The 14734-nt window shown below is 31.0% G+C and overlaps 1 protein-coding gene across 1 annotated transcript; it reads right to left on the bottom strand.

Annotated features, from left to right (window-relative positions):
- Window positions 1-690: 690 nt before the first annotated feature.
- Window positions 691-14433, bottom strand: LOC139850022 (F-box/LRR-repeat protein At3g26922-like). The gene is made up of 4 exons (XM_071839621.1): window positions 13519-14433; window positions 1243-1434; window positions 1057-1107; window positions 691-897 (listed from the first exon to the last, which is right to left on the bottom strand). The coding sequence occupies exons 1-4, from the start codon at window positions 14431-14433 to the stop codon at window positions 691-693; spliced, it is 1365 nt and encodes a 454-aa protein (XP_071695722.1).
- Window positions 14434-14734: the final 301 nt, after the last annotated feature.

The raw sequence follows: 14734 nt of genomic DNA, 5'->3' as shown, positions 1-14734 counted from the left end.
TCATTATATGTTCTACAAAATTGATCCAACTTTTTACTTCCAGTGAGCAAACAGAGTTACCGTCACAAGCCCACAAATTTAAACAGAACAAGAAGGTTAAATACGAACAAATAGAGCAATTGCAATTTACCAAAAACATTTGGAAAATAAATACAGGGAATATCATAAATTAGCAATAATACGTAGTAATACACAGACAATAAACATAAACATAGACAATATATCAAGACACAAAAGGTACGAGTAAAAGGATAATAAGTCTGCACAAAATACAAAAGTTTGTAGTACTTGAGTCGTCTTCATGCTTTACTTCATCTACATTAAAGCTGCATTTCAAACATGAGCAGTTGATCGTCTTGTTTCCCCGTCCGTAGTAACAACGCACATGCATAAATACAAAAAGGCATTGACTATTTATGTTCAAAAGTTAATAATGCTTGAGTTTCACCACTACAAGAAGCAAAAGTGGGTTACTAACTGTCGAACTCGAGGAAATAACAAAAGATGTGTGAACCTGAAACTGAAAACCAGAGCATAAGACACGTGATACCAGCAGTTGGCTTTATAAATATTTGAGTATAGTAAGTATATATGATGTAAAATCTGGGACTTACAATTTAAGAAGACTGACTGCAATGCCTTGGTAAGTCTCTGAAAGTAGACACTTACATGGTTTTGTTTCATATCACATTATATCTTCAAACGTTCTAGTGTTTTATTCATAACAGTATCAGCTTCTTCGCACATACTAGCAAATAGCTCTTGCATCTTAACTTTCTTTGATTCAGGTATGTGTGTCAGTAATTCTTCAATATACTTGAGTTCTGAAGAGATGCAAGATACCTTTTGTTCCTCATACGAAATCAGCTCACTCAGATCTTCCCAACAGCAATGGATCTGTTTCATATAAAGAAGTGGCATTTGCATCCCTTTATCATCATCATCATCATCATCATTATCATCATCATCATCATCATGCATATATTCTTCGTGGTTCTTCATTATCGTTTTCCCTTTATCCAAATCAGTTTTCAGCTCATGTAGCAGCACCCGTACTTTCAGGAAACATTCTTGAGCCAATGTCTCATTCTTCGCAGCTCTAACTTCCTGCACAGTTTTCAAGACAAGATATAATATAAACTTATGCATTGCTTATGGTTAATGACAATTGTTCCGATAATATGATTTACAGCAAAATAAATTTTAAAAATACATGAGATATATAAATTCACTTTATGGTACCTCACGTGAAACCATTGTAAGTGTGGCATTAGGTGAACTATCTAGCAAATAGCTTTTCACTAGAGCAGATACATCAACTTTCTTCTGTGTTTGCCCTATCAAGATTTCCGTCAATGGATAAACCTTTAAAGTCTCCAAGTTAGCAAATGGAGAAGGTTGGTTTGAGATTAGATCCATTTTGGAAGAAAGCAACTGGAAAATAAATTACATAAGAACAATATGTACAAATAAAAAGAAACAATTGATGCAATCATTACGGGAATAATAACATATATATAACTGCAAGAATCATATGTTTCTGGCGGTTAGTTTGTGATGACCCGGGAATTTCCGACTAAATTTAAACTTAATCTTTATATGATTTCGATACGATAAGCAAAGTCTATAATGTTAAGTCTCACAACTTTGAACTGTGTTCATGTATGCATTTAACCTTTGACAATTCCCGATGATTCACGAACAATTGTTTGTAAATAAATGGGTATATATTTATATAAATGAAAATATATATAATAATTTGAAATTATAAAATAAACATTAAAATTAAATATGTAAACTAGAATACAAAATAATTAAGTGTAAATTTAAAATGAACCTATATATAAATATATATGATTTCTATGATAAATTATTATATTATATGTATATTGTAATATATATATATAAATTATAAATAATAATTATTCAGTATTGGTTATCATATTATATATGATTATTAAATATTACATAATTAATAATAATACAAATTAAAATATAGTTGTTGTACTAATATTATTACTTTCATTATCAGTATTATTAATAATACTATATGAAATCTGATACATTTGATTTAATATATTATTACTATTATAAATTATTATTATTATCATAGTTATTAGAAAATAATACAACTCATTATTATTATCATTAACGTTAGTAATATCATTATTAACAATATTGTTAATAGTTGTCATTATACTTGTTATTAGTATTATTATTGTTATTATTAGTATTGAAAGTATTATTATTATTATTATTAATATATTTGTATTTATTAACTACTAATATTAATTATATATATATAAATCATAACAAATAATACAAATCTATTAGCCATCGACATATGATCTTTTTAGATTGCCTGCTGGGTTAAAAATATCTACATCAAGTAGTACAATTCAGTTTCAAGTCTTTATCTGCTTTTCATGGTTTTGTATGTTACTTCCTGGATTGATTCCACCTGTCGATTATCCTCTATGAAACAATTGAATTCAATTGTTTTGTCTTCTCCTTCCCACCATTTTATGTATTATTGGGTATATGATATATCTATACATACAAGCTTATAGACACACTCACAACAACCACAATTCGTTCTACCCTCTTTCTCTCTTGATTTTCTTTCATTCGTAAACCATACTATAACCATGGATCTTCCAAAACCATCCAGTTACAAACCATTGAAACCACCATTTAAAACAATCAACCCAACCGAAGCACTTTAATCTTTCTATTACTGCTTTGAACTACATCTTTCGGTCACAGCCGCAAAATCCTTCTTGCTACGGTTTCTTTTTGTTCTTCCTAGTTGAACAACTTTATCATGGAAACACCACTTCAACCGCCACCTTGTAAACCACCAACAAACCTACGTTTTTTTTTCTTTTCATTTTCTGTTTACTGTACACGTAAGACGAAGGAGAATGATGATGAGCAATAAAGTATTACGGTCTCCCTAGTTACTTCCACATGCTAGTTACGTAGTATATTGTTACCCCTTTGCTAAAGTATTAAAGAAATAAAGTGGTTTGAATTTGTGTCCCTTTCCTTTTTGATTTGTCCGAACATCACGGTTAGAATTTAGACAATTGGGATTATTATATAATGCTTTAATAAAGCACAATTGTTAGTGCATATGGTGGGATAATTCAGTTTGGTGGGTCAACACTTATAAAAAAAAAAAAAAAAAAAAAAAAACTACAACCTTCTACTATATTCTTTCTCGGGTTTTGGCAGCTAACAACCCGACACCATGGGATTATCTCAGTTACGCTGCTACAGCAGATTACTTTTCTGTTTTTATAAATGCCGAGTTCGAATTAAAAGGGATAGTGGTGGAGCATGTTATGAGCATACTTAATTATTTAAGTATTCATACAGAGAATTGTTGCTAAAGTGTCGGTAATCTATCTTTATGATTGTGATAATGGAAAGTGATGAGATGATGACGGGTTGATGATGTATATTGATTCTGTTTGCTAACATTTCACCCTCGTTTCTTTAGTTGTTGAACCGAAAGCCAATCACTTAATTTATTTAGATCCACTAGCGGGCCACTGATTGGGTCATTCATATATTTTTTTAAATCGATTTACAAATGGGCTATTACATATTTGAGTCTGTTTCCTGCTCAGCCCATTTAACAAACTGGCCAACTTGTTTTCTAGCAAAATAAACCCAACAGCATAGCAGGCCCAATCGAGATGATGAGGAATATGCATGTATGATTTCTGCTGTAGCTATTCGATCTAATTTCTATATATACGAAGTGATGATGTTAATGAGAGGTGACATTTTATGATGAAGAGGATGATGATGTATGATAGTATGATAATAGTGGTGTTACCGTGAAGAAACGGGTTAAATTAATTCGGTTTTAAAGATATTCAGAAAAACGCAAATGGATGGGTGGTTATGTGATGTTTATGTTAACGAGAGGTCGCGGGTTCGAGCCTCGTCGTGCGCAATTGTTTTTAGAAAAGTTTTCAAAAGGGTATACACACTTATATTCTCATTTTCAATATTATTATTATTATTACTATTATTATTATGAACATAAAAATTATTATTATTAAAAATTATAATCATTATTATTATCATCATTATTTTTATTACCAGTATTATCATTATTATTATTTTTACAACAAATAAATATTGTGCATATAAAGTTAAACTTATAATAAACATTTTTTTATATAAACATTCATATTTAACAAATGATGTATTTTTAAATATAATATTAATCATATATAAATATTAATATAACTATATAAATATTAATCATTTTTAAAGATACATACAAATTGAATATATATAATATATAATTTAAGATATAATAAATTTGTTCGATTATAAATATATGTGTTAATATATATAAATGATATAGGTTCGTGAATCCGAGGCCAACCCTATACTTGTTCAATGTCGTCATATGTATTTTTACTACAAAATACAGTATGGTGAGTTTCATTTGCCCTTTTTACTCTTTTCGTTTTTGGGCTGAGAATACATGCAAATGCTTTATTAACTGTTTTACAATATTTATATGCGTGAGTTCATTTGATTCCCTTTTACTCTTTACATTTTTGGGACTGAGAATACATGCGCTACTTTTACAACTGCTTTATTAAATGCTTTTGAAATACATTTTGAACTGCGAATGCATGAAATGCTTTTATAAATGTTTGACGAGATAGACACAAGCAAAACATTCCTCGAATGAATTATTATGCAGACAGAAGTTCTGCGGATTATTATTGAATTATGTGGACATGATAATTGCCACCGTTGAATTATGTGGACATGATAATTGCCACTATTGAATTATGTGGACATGATAATTGCCACCAATTGAAGTGAATGTTATATATCGAGAGAATGATTTTATACACAGGTTATGTGTATGATATTTTGTACACGAGATATGTGTACGGTTACAAAGATTTGTTAAAATGGTTTCGTACACGAGAAAGGTGTACTGTATTTAAAAGATATCGCATGTACATTACAGGTGGGTATAGGATTCGGGCCCATTTGTACCATGCAGGATTTAAATATTGTGGTTTATAAAAATGATGAATTTTATTGTTTATGATAAACCTATGAACTCACCAACCTTTTGGTTTACACTTTTCAAACATGTTTATCCTCAGGTCTGAAAGAAACCTTCCGCTGTGCATTTTGCTCATTTTAAGGACAATACTTGGAGTCGATCATCGCTCTGGAATCAAAGGTTGATGACTTCGTCCGGATGGATTAGGACGGGTCTTACAGTTGGTATCAGAGCGGTGGTCTTAGCGAACCAGGTCTGCATTAGTGTGTCTAACTGATAAGTCGTTAGGATGCATTAGTTAGTCTGGACTTCGGCCGTGCCTGCATGTCAAAAGTTTTGCTTATCATTAGTGTCGAAAGTATTTGCTTATCATCCTTAAAGTCTAGACACATCTTACTGCCTCTATTGCCTAGATAGTGTATAGACAAAACTTATATCTTAGCATATCTGTTAATTCATATCTTAGCGTATCTGTTACTGTTACCTTTGCCTGACAGTTTCCGTAGATCCCTCCGTAACTTATGGGATTTTAGTATTATATATGCATATGTAAATTATGTATTGCAGGGTACTAATCTACATCCTATAATCTATTTCTTATCGAAAATCCTTCATCTGATTGTAAGATATGAATCCCTCAACCAGTTCGAGTCTCTCAGATTTCGATAGTCATTCCGATAGTTATCCCGACAACTATTCAGACATGGATATTCACCTAAGCTTCGAAAGCGGTGTCACCAGAATGAATCCATAAATCAGCCATCCCCAATTCATCTGATGTATTCGTAGTCGACTTAATCAAAGGAGACGCGAAGAAGGCGATCCCTTTCACCAACCGAATTCACCTATTGGCAAAGAACCTGAAACACTTACTGGTGAACCTGTTCGTAATACCATTTTCTCTCTCATTTCCAGAGTATCCCGTCACGATCGTATACTATCTTAGATTCTAAACCTCATTCATCCACTCGTCCGAACCGACAATCATCCCGGTATAATAGAAGAAGTCAACGAGCTTCGCGCCCGAGTTGTAGCTTTGGAAATTATGGTGCAAAATGTACCAGCTTCAGCAACATCACTGGCACCAACAGTACCCTCAATAACAGTACCAGTACCATCAACAATCCATGCTTCAATATCATCGTCTGTACTTTGAGTATGATCTTCGTTCTACGTATCGTTCTACCTCATTTATCTTCGTTCGACATGACGAATATGTAATCTCTAAAGTTTTAGAGATTATTTATTCTAGTTCCAACCGAAAAGCAAAGGAGTTTAATATCATGTTAACTTATTAAATCCATGAGTACATCTGAAGAAAATATATATGTATATATGTTTTCATAAAGATTGTAATTAAAAATTCTCTTGTACAAACTGTTAATGGTGAAAATATTTTAACGGGTAGGTAATACCCGAGGAATATTTAAAATTTCACATTAATAAGTTACATTGTACGTCCTTCGAATTTGATTCAACAGTCATTTACTATCATATTTACATCCACCGATATACAAATTCGTTCACCACAGAATAACCATATTCATCCAATTTCAAATTTGGATTTTGATTTATCAGAATCCACCAAGTGGCATAATGAAGAAATAATGAACACAATAAAAAAAAATTGATTAGAAACAGACTAATTAACAATATGAAATTTTGTTAAGAAATCACGCTAACAAGATCCTAGCTAACTGTTCCTAGCTAACTGGTTACATTTTATTTATCGCAATTTAATTATCGCAATTTACATTCTCGCAATTTTATTTATCGTCATTTAATTTCTGTTATTTATTTTACGCACTTCATTTATCGTTATTCTGCTATTTACGCATTTTAAATATCGGGACACGTATACAATGTTTTGACATATCATATCGACCCATCTATATATATATATATATATATATATATATATACTTTGAGTTGTGATCGAGTCTGAGACGAATACGGGTCACGATACATATTGATTAATTTCTAATATTATATATTAAATTATATATAAATTGTTGAATTGCTAACCGCGGACTATCAATCGAGGACTACCAACATTGGACAATTAAAATGAATTAAAATATTAATTATAACATATGAAACTAAACAAATCTTCAAGTTTGCCACTTGATTTCACCCTAAAACCTCATTTGTATCTTGACGATTACAATCTGCGTCCAAACCTTTCGTAATTCTTGAAAACACCTCAATCGAGAGGATAAATCAGCCGCATTTCATCTACGGGAGAAAAGATTGATGCATATGGTTATGCATATGAAAACACTCGGAACCTGAGTAAACGTTTAACACGTAATTGTGCTAGCTCCTTTGGCGTTGTTATTACCGAAAATAACTTTATAATCCCTCTTCAAATTAGCCAATTTTGTCACAGCTCCAGCAAGTCAACTTTGACTTTTCATTTGAAACAACCTTATTGTAACCTTGATATGAATGCGTGCTCTTTTATTATTATCGGAGAACCTGTTATATTCCACCATATTACCGTCAGCGTTTAATCATCTAAAAACACAATTATCTTGAAATCATCTCAGAACGATAACCAATGATTCAGATATGGTAGCAGTAAATGTAGAGGAATCGGCAATCAGTACTTTGAAAACTCACAGCATATCTACATCAACAATTGTATATATAATAATTATCTCCTAGAATTATGACCTTCAATTCAAAAATTTTGAAAAGGTACCCAGTTTACGAATCGATACTCTGTATGTTGAAAAAGCTGAATGAAGCAGCAGAAACTGTAGGCAATCGTAAACGACCTTAGTCATCGGAAATTTGATGATAAAGAATAGTATGTTGGAAAAGCTCAGAAACGTTGGAACTGGAAAACGGATTGAGCTAACCATAAAGGAAACCAAGGAAAAATACAAGTAACATACCCTAAATTCATAGAACCCAGATAAATCTAGATCCGTTGAAATCTTTAGAGAATATCTTGCTCCGAAGTCATGTTAAAATCTTGCGGAAAATCTTTCTCCATCAACCATCGAACTTAGAAATTCCAAAATATCATCATCAATATCTTCGATATTTCTGAGGATATTTTCATAAATATTCTCGTTCGAAATTATATACCTCTTCGTGCTTCCTGTGTAACATTATATTGGAAACATTCAATAGAAAATTTAGTACCAAAAAGCAGATCATGCGAAACTATGAAGGAAGCCGTGGACAAATCACAAGGAATAAGTTTGACTTCTAAGAATCCAAATGATTCTGTTTCTGATGAAATCTTTAGCGAATACCTTGCTTCCGAATCTAAACCCTTACGGATAAATCTCCTTCATCATCCATCGATATTAGAAATTCCAAGATATCATCGTATATCCATTTATAAATATCCTCCATATTTCTGAAGATATCTTCATAATTATTCTTATCTGAAATCATTTATCTTTTTGTGCTATCAGTGTTACATCATATAGAAACTGTTAGTTTCTATATTCTGTAAACTTTCGAACTTAAAATATGAATGTTTTTGAAGTAATGTTAGGAACTGATGCATGAGTTAGTATAATATAATGACACTTGATCAACGTGATTATATTACAGTAAGTCATGCTGAGTTTCTAAATGGAACATGATGATTCACAGATTATAACGTCATCATGTGCCATGTTACATAACTCTTTCATTCAAATTAACTTCTGAACACAACAAGAAAATATATTCTTGATAGTTCTATTCTCAGTGATTCTGGTAATTTGACAAATCAAATCGTGCTATTACGTTTTTTCTTGTTTAGAACATTAAGCTCATTCGAAACTCCACACCTATGAATTCTGGACCGTTATTTGCGAAAAGAAAACAAAAGCATGAAGCTCCGAAATAGAAAGGGAGTATAAATCGCAGCAAATAAGAGAGAGCATGAACTGTGGATGACAATGATTATAGGAGACAGAAGCAAGGACATCGAAATATAAGAGAAGATATAAAACCCAACAATAACACAGAAATTACAAAACTGTGGATATTAATACGAATAGTAATATAAAGGCACGGTATTATTAAGAATAGTATCAACCCAAGAGCATAGTAAAAGTAGACAGATTCCTCCGGTTATATATGAAGAAGGAGGATGATCAATATGAAAGTCAGGAATATATCCAGAATTAAAACTGGATTAAGCATATTGATTGATGATTTGGAAGAATGAATTAAAATATAGAAATTGGAAGTAATGGGAAATAATGAAATTGAAGAAGTTCATTTATAGTGAAAATGCCAGACAAGAGCAATCAAGACAGGTGATCGCATTTAATTATAGAGATCTTATTTCCCATAAATCCCGAAGAACCAGATCTTATAGATTTTCAAGATTTTCTTTAAATTCCTTTAATTCCGGAATTCAACCCTGACTATGTCAAAAGTTAAGATGAATCTTTACTTTCCTATTTCACTCTTTGGTGATAGCTTTATTCGTACTTTTCGATTAACCGAATCATTTTATCCATATTACTCAATGATGATAAAACCCCATTTATCAACTCCTATTCGTCATGAAAATATTTTTTATTGTTAACCATGACCACCTCACTCAAATTTCGGGACGAAATTTCTTTAACGGGTAGGTACTGTGATGACCCGGGAATTTCCGACTAAATTTAAACTTAATCTTTATATGATTTCGATACGATAAGCAAAGTCTATAATGTTAAGTCTCACAACTTTGAACTGTGTTCATGTATGCATTTAACCTTTGACAATTCCCGATGATTCACGAACAATTGTTTGTAAATAAATGGGTATATATTTATATAAATGAAAATATATATAATAATTTGAAATTATAAAATAAACATTAAAATTAAATATGTAAAATAGAATACAAAATAATTAAGTGTAAATTTAAAATGAACCTATATATAAATATATATGATTTCTATGATAAATTATTATATTATATGTATATTGTAATATATATATATAAATTATAAATAATAATTATTCAGTATTGGTTATCATATTATATATGATTATTAAATATTACATAATTAATAATAATACAAATTAAAATATAGTTGTTGTACTAATATTATTACTTTCATTATCAGTATTATTAATAATACTATATGAAATCTGATACATTTGATTTAATATATTATTACTATTATAAATTATTATTATTATCATAGTTATTAGAAAATAATACAACTCATTATTATTATCATTAACGTTAGTAATATCATTATTAACAATATTGTTAATAGTTGTCATTATACTTGTTATTAGTATTATTATTGTTATTATTAGTATTGAAAGTATTATTATTATTATTATTAATATATTTGTATTTATTAACTACTAATATTAATTATATATATATAAATCATAACAAATAATACAAATCTATTAGCCATCGACATATGATCTTTTTAGATTGCCTGCTGGGTTAAAAATATCTACATCAAGTAGTACAATTCAGTTTCAAGTCTTTATCTGCTTTCCATGGTTTTGTATGTTACTTCTTGGATTGATTCCACCTGTCGATTATCCTCTATGAAACAATTGAATTCAATTGTTTTGTCTTCTCCTTCCCACCATTTTATGTATTATTGGGTATATGATATATCTATACATACAAGCTTATAGACACACTCACAACAACCACAATTCGTTCTACCCTCTTTCTCTCTTGATTTTCTTTCATTCGTAAACCATACTATAACCATGGATCTTCCAAAACCATCCAGTTACAAACCATTGAAACCACCATTTAAAACAATCAACCCAACCGAAGCACTTTAATCTTTCTATTACTGCTTTGAACTACATCTTTCGGTCACAGCCGCAAAATCCTTCTTGCTACGGTTTCTTTTTGTTCTTCCTAGTTGAACAACTTTATCATGGAAACACCACTTCAACCGCCACCTTGTAAACCACCAACAAACCTACGTTTTTTTTTCTTTTCATTTTCTGTTTACTGTACACGGAAGACGAAGGAGAATGATAATGAGCAATAAAGTATTACGGTCTCCCTAGTTACTTCCACATGCTAGTTACGTAGTATATTGTTACCCCTTTGCTAAAGTATTAAAGAAATAAAGTGGTTTGAATTTGTGTCCCTTTCCTTTTTGATTTGTCCGAACATCACGGTTAGAATTTAGACAATTGGGATTATTATATAATGCTTTAATAAAGCACAATTGTTAGTGCATATGGTGGGATAATTCAGTTTGGTGGGTCGACACTTATAAAAAAAAAAAAAAAAAAAAAAAAAAAAAAAAAAAACTACAACCTTCTACTATATTCTTTCTCGGGTTTTGGCAGCTAACAACCCGACACCATGGGATTATCTCAGTTACGCTGCTACAGCAGATTACTTTTCTGTTTTTATAAATGCCGAGTTCGAATTAAAAGGGATAGTGGTGGAGCATGTTATGAGCATACTTAATTATTTAAGTATTCATACAGAGAATTGTTGCTAAAGTGTCGGTAATCTATCTTTATGATTGTGATAATGGAAAGTGATGAGATGATGACGGGTTGATGATGTATATTGATTCTGTTTGCTAACATTTCACCCTCGTTTCTTTAGTTGTTGAACCGAAAGCCAATCACTTAATTTATTTAGATCCACTAGCGGGCCACTGATTGGGTCATTCATATATTTTTTTAAATCGATTTACAAATGGGCTATTACATATTTGAGTCCGTTTCCTGCTCAGCCCATTTAAGAAACTGGCCAACTTATTTTCTAGCAAAATAAACCCAACAGCATAGCAGGCCCAATCGAGATGATGAGGAATATGCATGTATGATTTCTGCTGTAGCTATTCGATCTAATTTCTATATATACGAAGTGATGATGTTAATGAAAGGTGACATTTTATGATGAAGAGGATGATGATGTATGATAGTATGATAATAGTGGTGTTACCGTGAAGAAACGGGTTAAATTAATTCGGTTTTAAAGATATTCAGAAAAACGCAAATGGATGGGTGGTTATGTGATGTTTGTGTTAACGAGAGGTCACGGGTTCGAGCCTCGTCGTGCGCAATTGTTTTTAGAAAAGTTTTCAAAAGGGTATACACACTTATATTCTCATTTTCAATATTATTATTATTATTACTATTATTATTATGAACATAAAAATTATTATTATTAAAAATTATAATCATTATTATTATCATCATTATTTTTATTACCAGTATTATCATTATTATTATTTTTACAACAAATAAATATTGTGCATATAAAGTTAAACTTATAATAAACATTTTTTTTATATAAACATTCATATTTAACAAATGATGTATTTTTAAATATAATATTAATCATATATAAATATTAATATAACTATATAAATATTAATCATTTTTAAAGATACATACAAATTGAATATATATAATATATAATTTAAGATATAATAAATTTGTTCGATTATAAATATATGTGTTAATATATATAAATGATATAGGTTCGTGAATCCGAGGCCAACCCTATACTTGTTCAATGTCGTCATATGTATTTTTACTACAAAATACAGTATGGTGAGTTTCATTTGCCCTTTTTACTCTTTTCGTTTTTGGGCTGAGAATACATGCAAATGCTTTATTAACTGTTTTACAATATTTATATGCGTGAGTTCATTTGATTCCCTTTTACTCTTTACATTTTTGGGACTGAGAATACATGCGCTACTTTTACAACTGCTTTATTAAATGCTTTTGAAATACATTTTGAACTGCGAATGCATGAAATGCTTTTATAAATGTTTGACGAGATAGACACAAGCAAAACATTCCTCGAATGAATTATTATGCAGACAGAAGTTCTGCGGATTATTATTGAATTATGTGGACATGATAATTGCCACCGTTGAATTATGTGGACATGATAATTGCCACTATTGAATTATGTGGACATGATAATTGCCACCAATTGAAGTGAATGTTATATATCGAGAGAATGATTTTATACACAGGTTATGTGTATGATATTTTGTACACGAGATATGTATACGGTTACAAAGATTTGTTAAAATGGTTTCGTACACGAGAAAGGTGTACTGTATTTAAAAGATATCGCATGTACATTACAGGTGGGTATAGGATTCGGGCCCATTTGTACCATGCAGGATTTAAATATTGTGGTCTATCAAAATGATGAATTTTATTGTTTATGATAAACCTATGAACTCACCAACCTTTTGGTTGACACTTTTCAAACATGTTTATCCTCAGGTCTGAAAGAAACCTTCCGCTGTGCATTTTGCTCATTTTAAGGACAATACTTGGAGTCGATCATCGCTCTGGAATCAAAGGTTGATGACTTCGTCCGGATGGATTAGGACGGGTCTTACATAGTTCATCGTCAAAAGTGTATTGCTAACTATTTTTTGGTATTAGCAATCAGTACCAATATTTTAATTGTTATTGATACTGATATTTTAACTTAACCTTATTTGGGTAAACAATAGAAACATTAAGAATCAAAATACCTCAAGAATCTCCATGTTAATGGTAAGATATTTGTTTGAACATAATTGTTGAAGCATATTAATAATTTTTAGAGCATCACAGGGATAATGGATGCATATATCAGCCTTCTCCAAAGAAGGCAAAGCATTCTCAAAGCATGGGAAATAATCATTGTAAGAAAGAGCCAAAGATATATTTTTTAGTTGAGGTGCAATCGCTTTGACAACCCCGTGTACAAATTTGAGCGTGAGACTCAACAGTTGAGGATGACATATAGTAAAACCACATGATCCCATCATATAGCAATGATCTAAGGTCAAATTCTTCAAGTTAACACACTTAGATATGTAGCTATCACTATTATCATCATATAATGTGACATGATGAAGATGCAATGTTGTTAAGGATGGGAGCTCTAAACTGGAAGTGACTCTCAAATTAGGATAACCACACAAAGTGAGATGTTTTAGAGTTACTGAATTAAAGAGAGAAAGAGGGAAGTTTTTCTTCTCAGTACTTGTAATAGTCATTTCTTGAACATTATGTGAAAATGCATAGTTAAAAATTATTTTGACAAACACCTGGCTAACCTCTCCACGAAAATAGAGTGTAACAGAATATACATCTATTTCATTATTGCGGCCAGATAAAACATGTTCAACAATATTGGAGAACTCAAGTAAGGAATAACCCCAAGTTGAAAATTTGAGATAGGGCGTTGAAGTCCAGACAAACCTCCATCTAGATGACAAAACACAAGTTTGGACAACAAGTTTGGTGTCCATAAAAGAGAGAATTTTGTGGATAAGATCATCCGGCAGGCTACTCAGTCTATCATGTTCCACATTCATCCTCTTTCTTTTATGTTCATACATAATCTTCACTTGTATTTCCTTTGACTTGCTTGTAGTGTTCCCTAAACCATCGTCATTCATGACTTCTCTTTCAGCTCCAAAAGCTGAAAACTATCAGAACATTTTGGGAAAATAAAAACACATCTTACACAAATAACTATGTGATATAAACTAATTACATTATCACGTGACAAGAATTTCATATGTGCTATGTTAAGAGGTCTGATATCTTCATAGGAATTTTAGGTGGCCAGTAAAAAGGTCAAAAATGGTCACAGAATAACCGTTTGGGTCGAGTACGTATGAGTAAATATATTTTCCTTCCCCACCCCGCATGTTTACCCTACTTTAAGTTTCAAAACATTATATTTACCAATTATGA

This window comes from Rutidosis leptorrhynchoides, chromosome 5, assembly GCF_046630445.1.
Source record: "Rutidosis leptorrhynchoides isolate AG116_Rl617_1_P2 chromosome 5, CSIRO_AGI_Rlap_v1, whole genome shotgun sequence".
NCBI lineage: Eukaryota > Viridiplantae > Streptophyta > Magnoliopsida > Asterales > Asteraceae > Rutidosis > Rutidosis leptorrhynchoides.
This window is presented reverse-complemented; position numbering and strand designations above follow the sequence as displayed.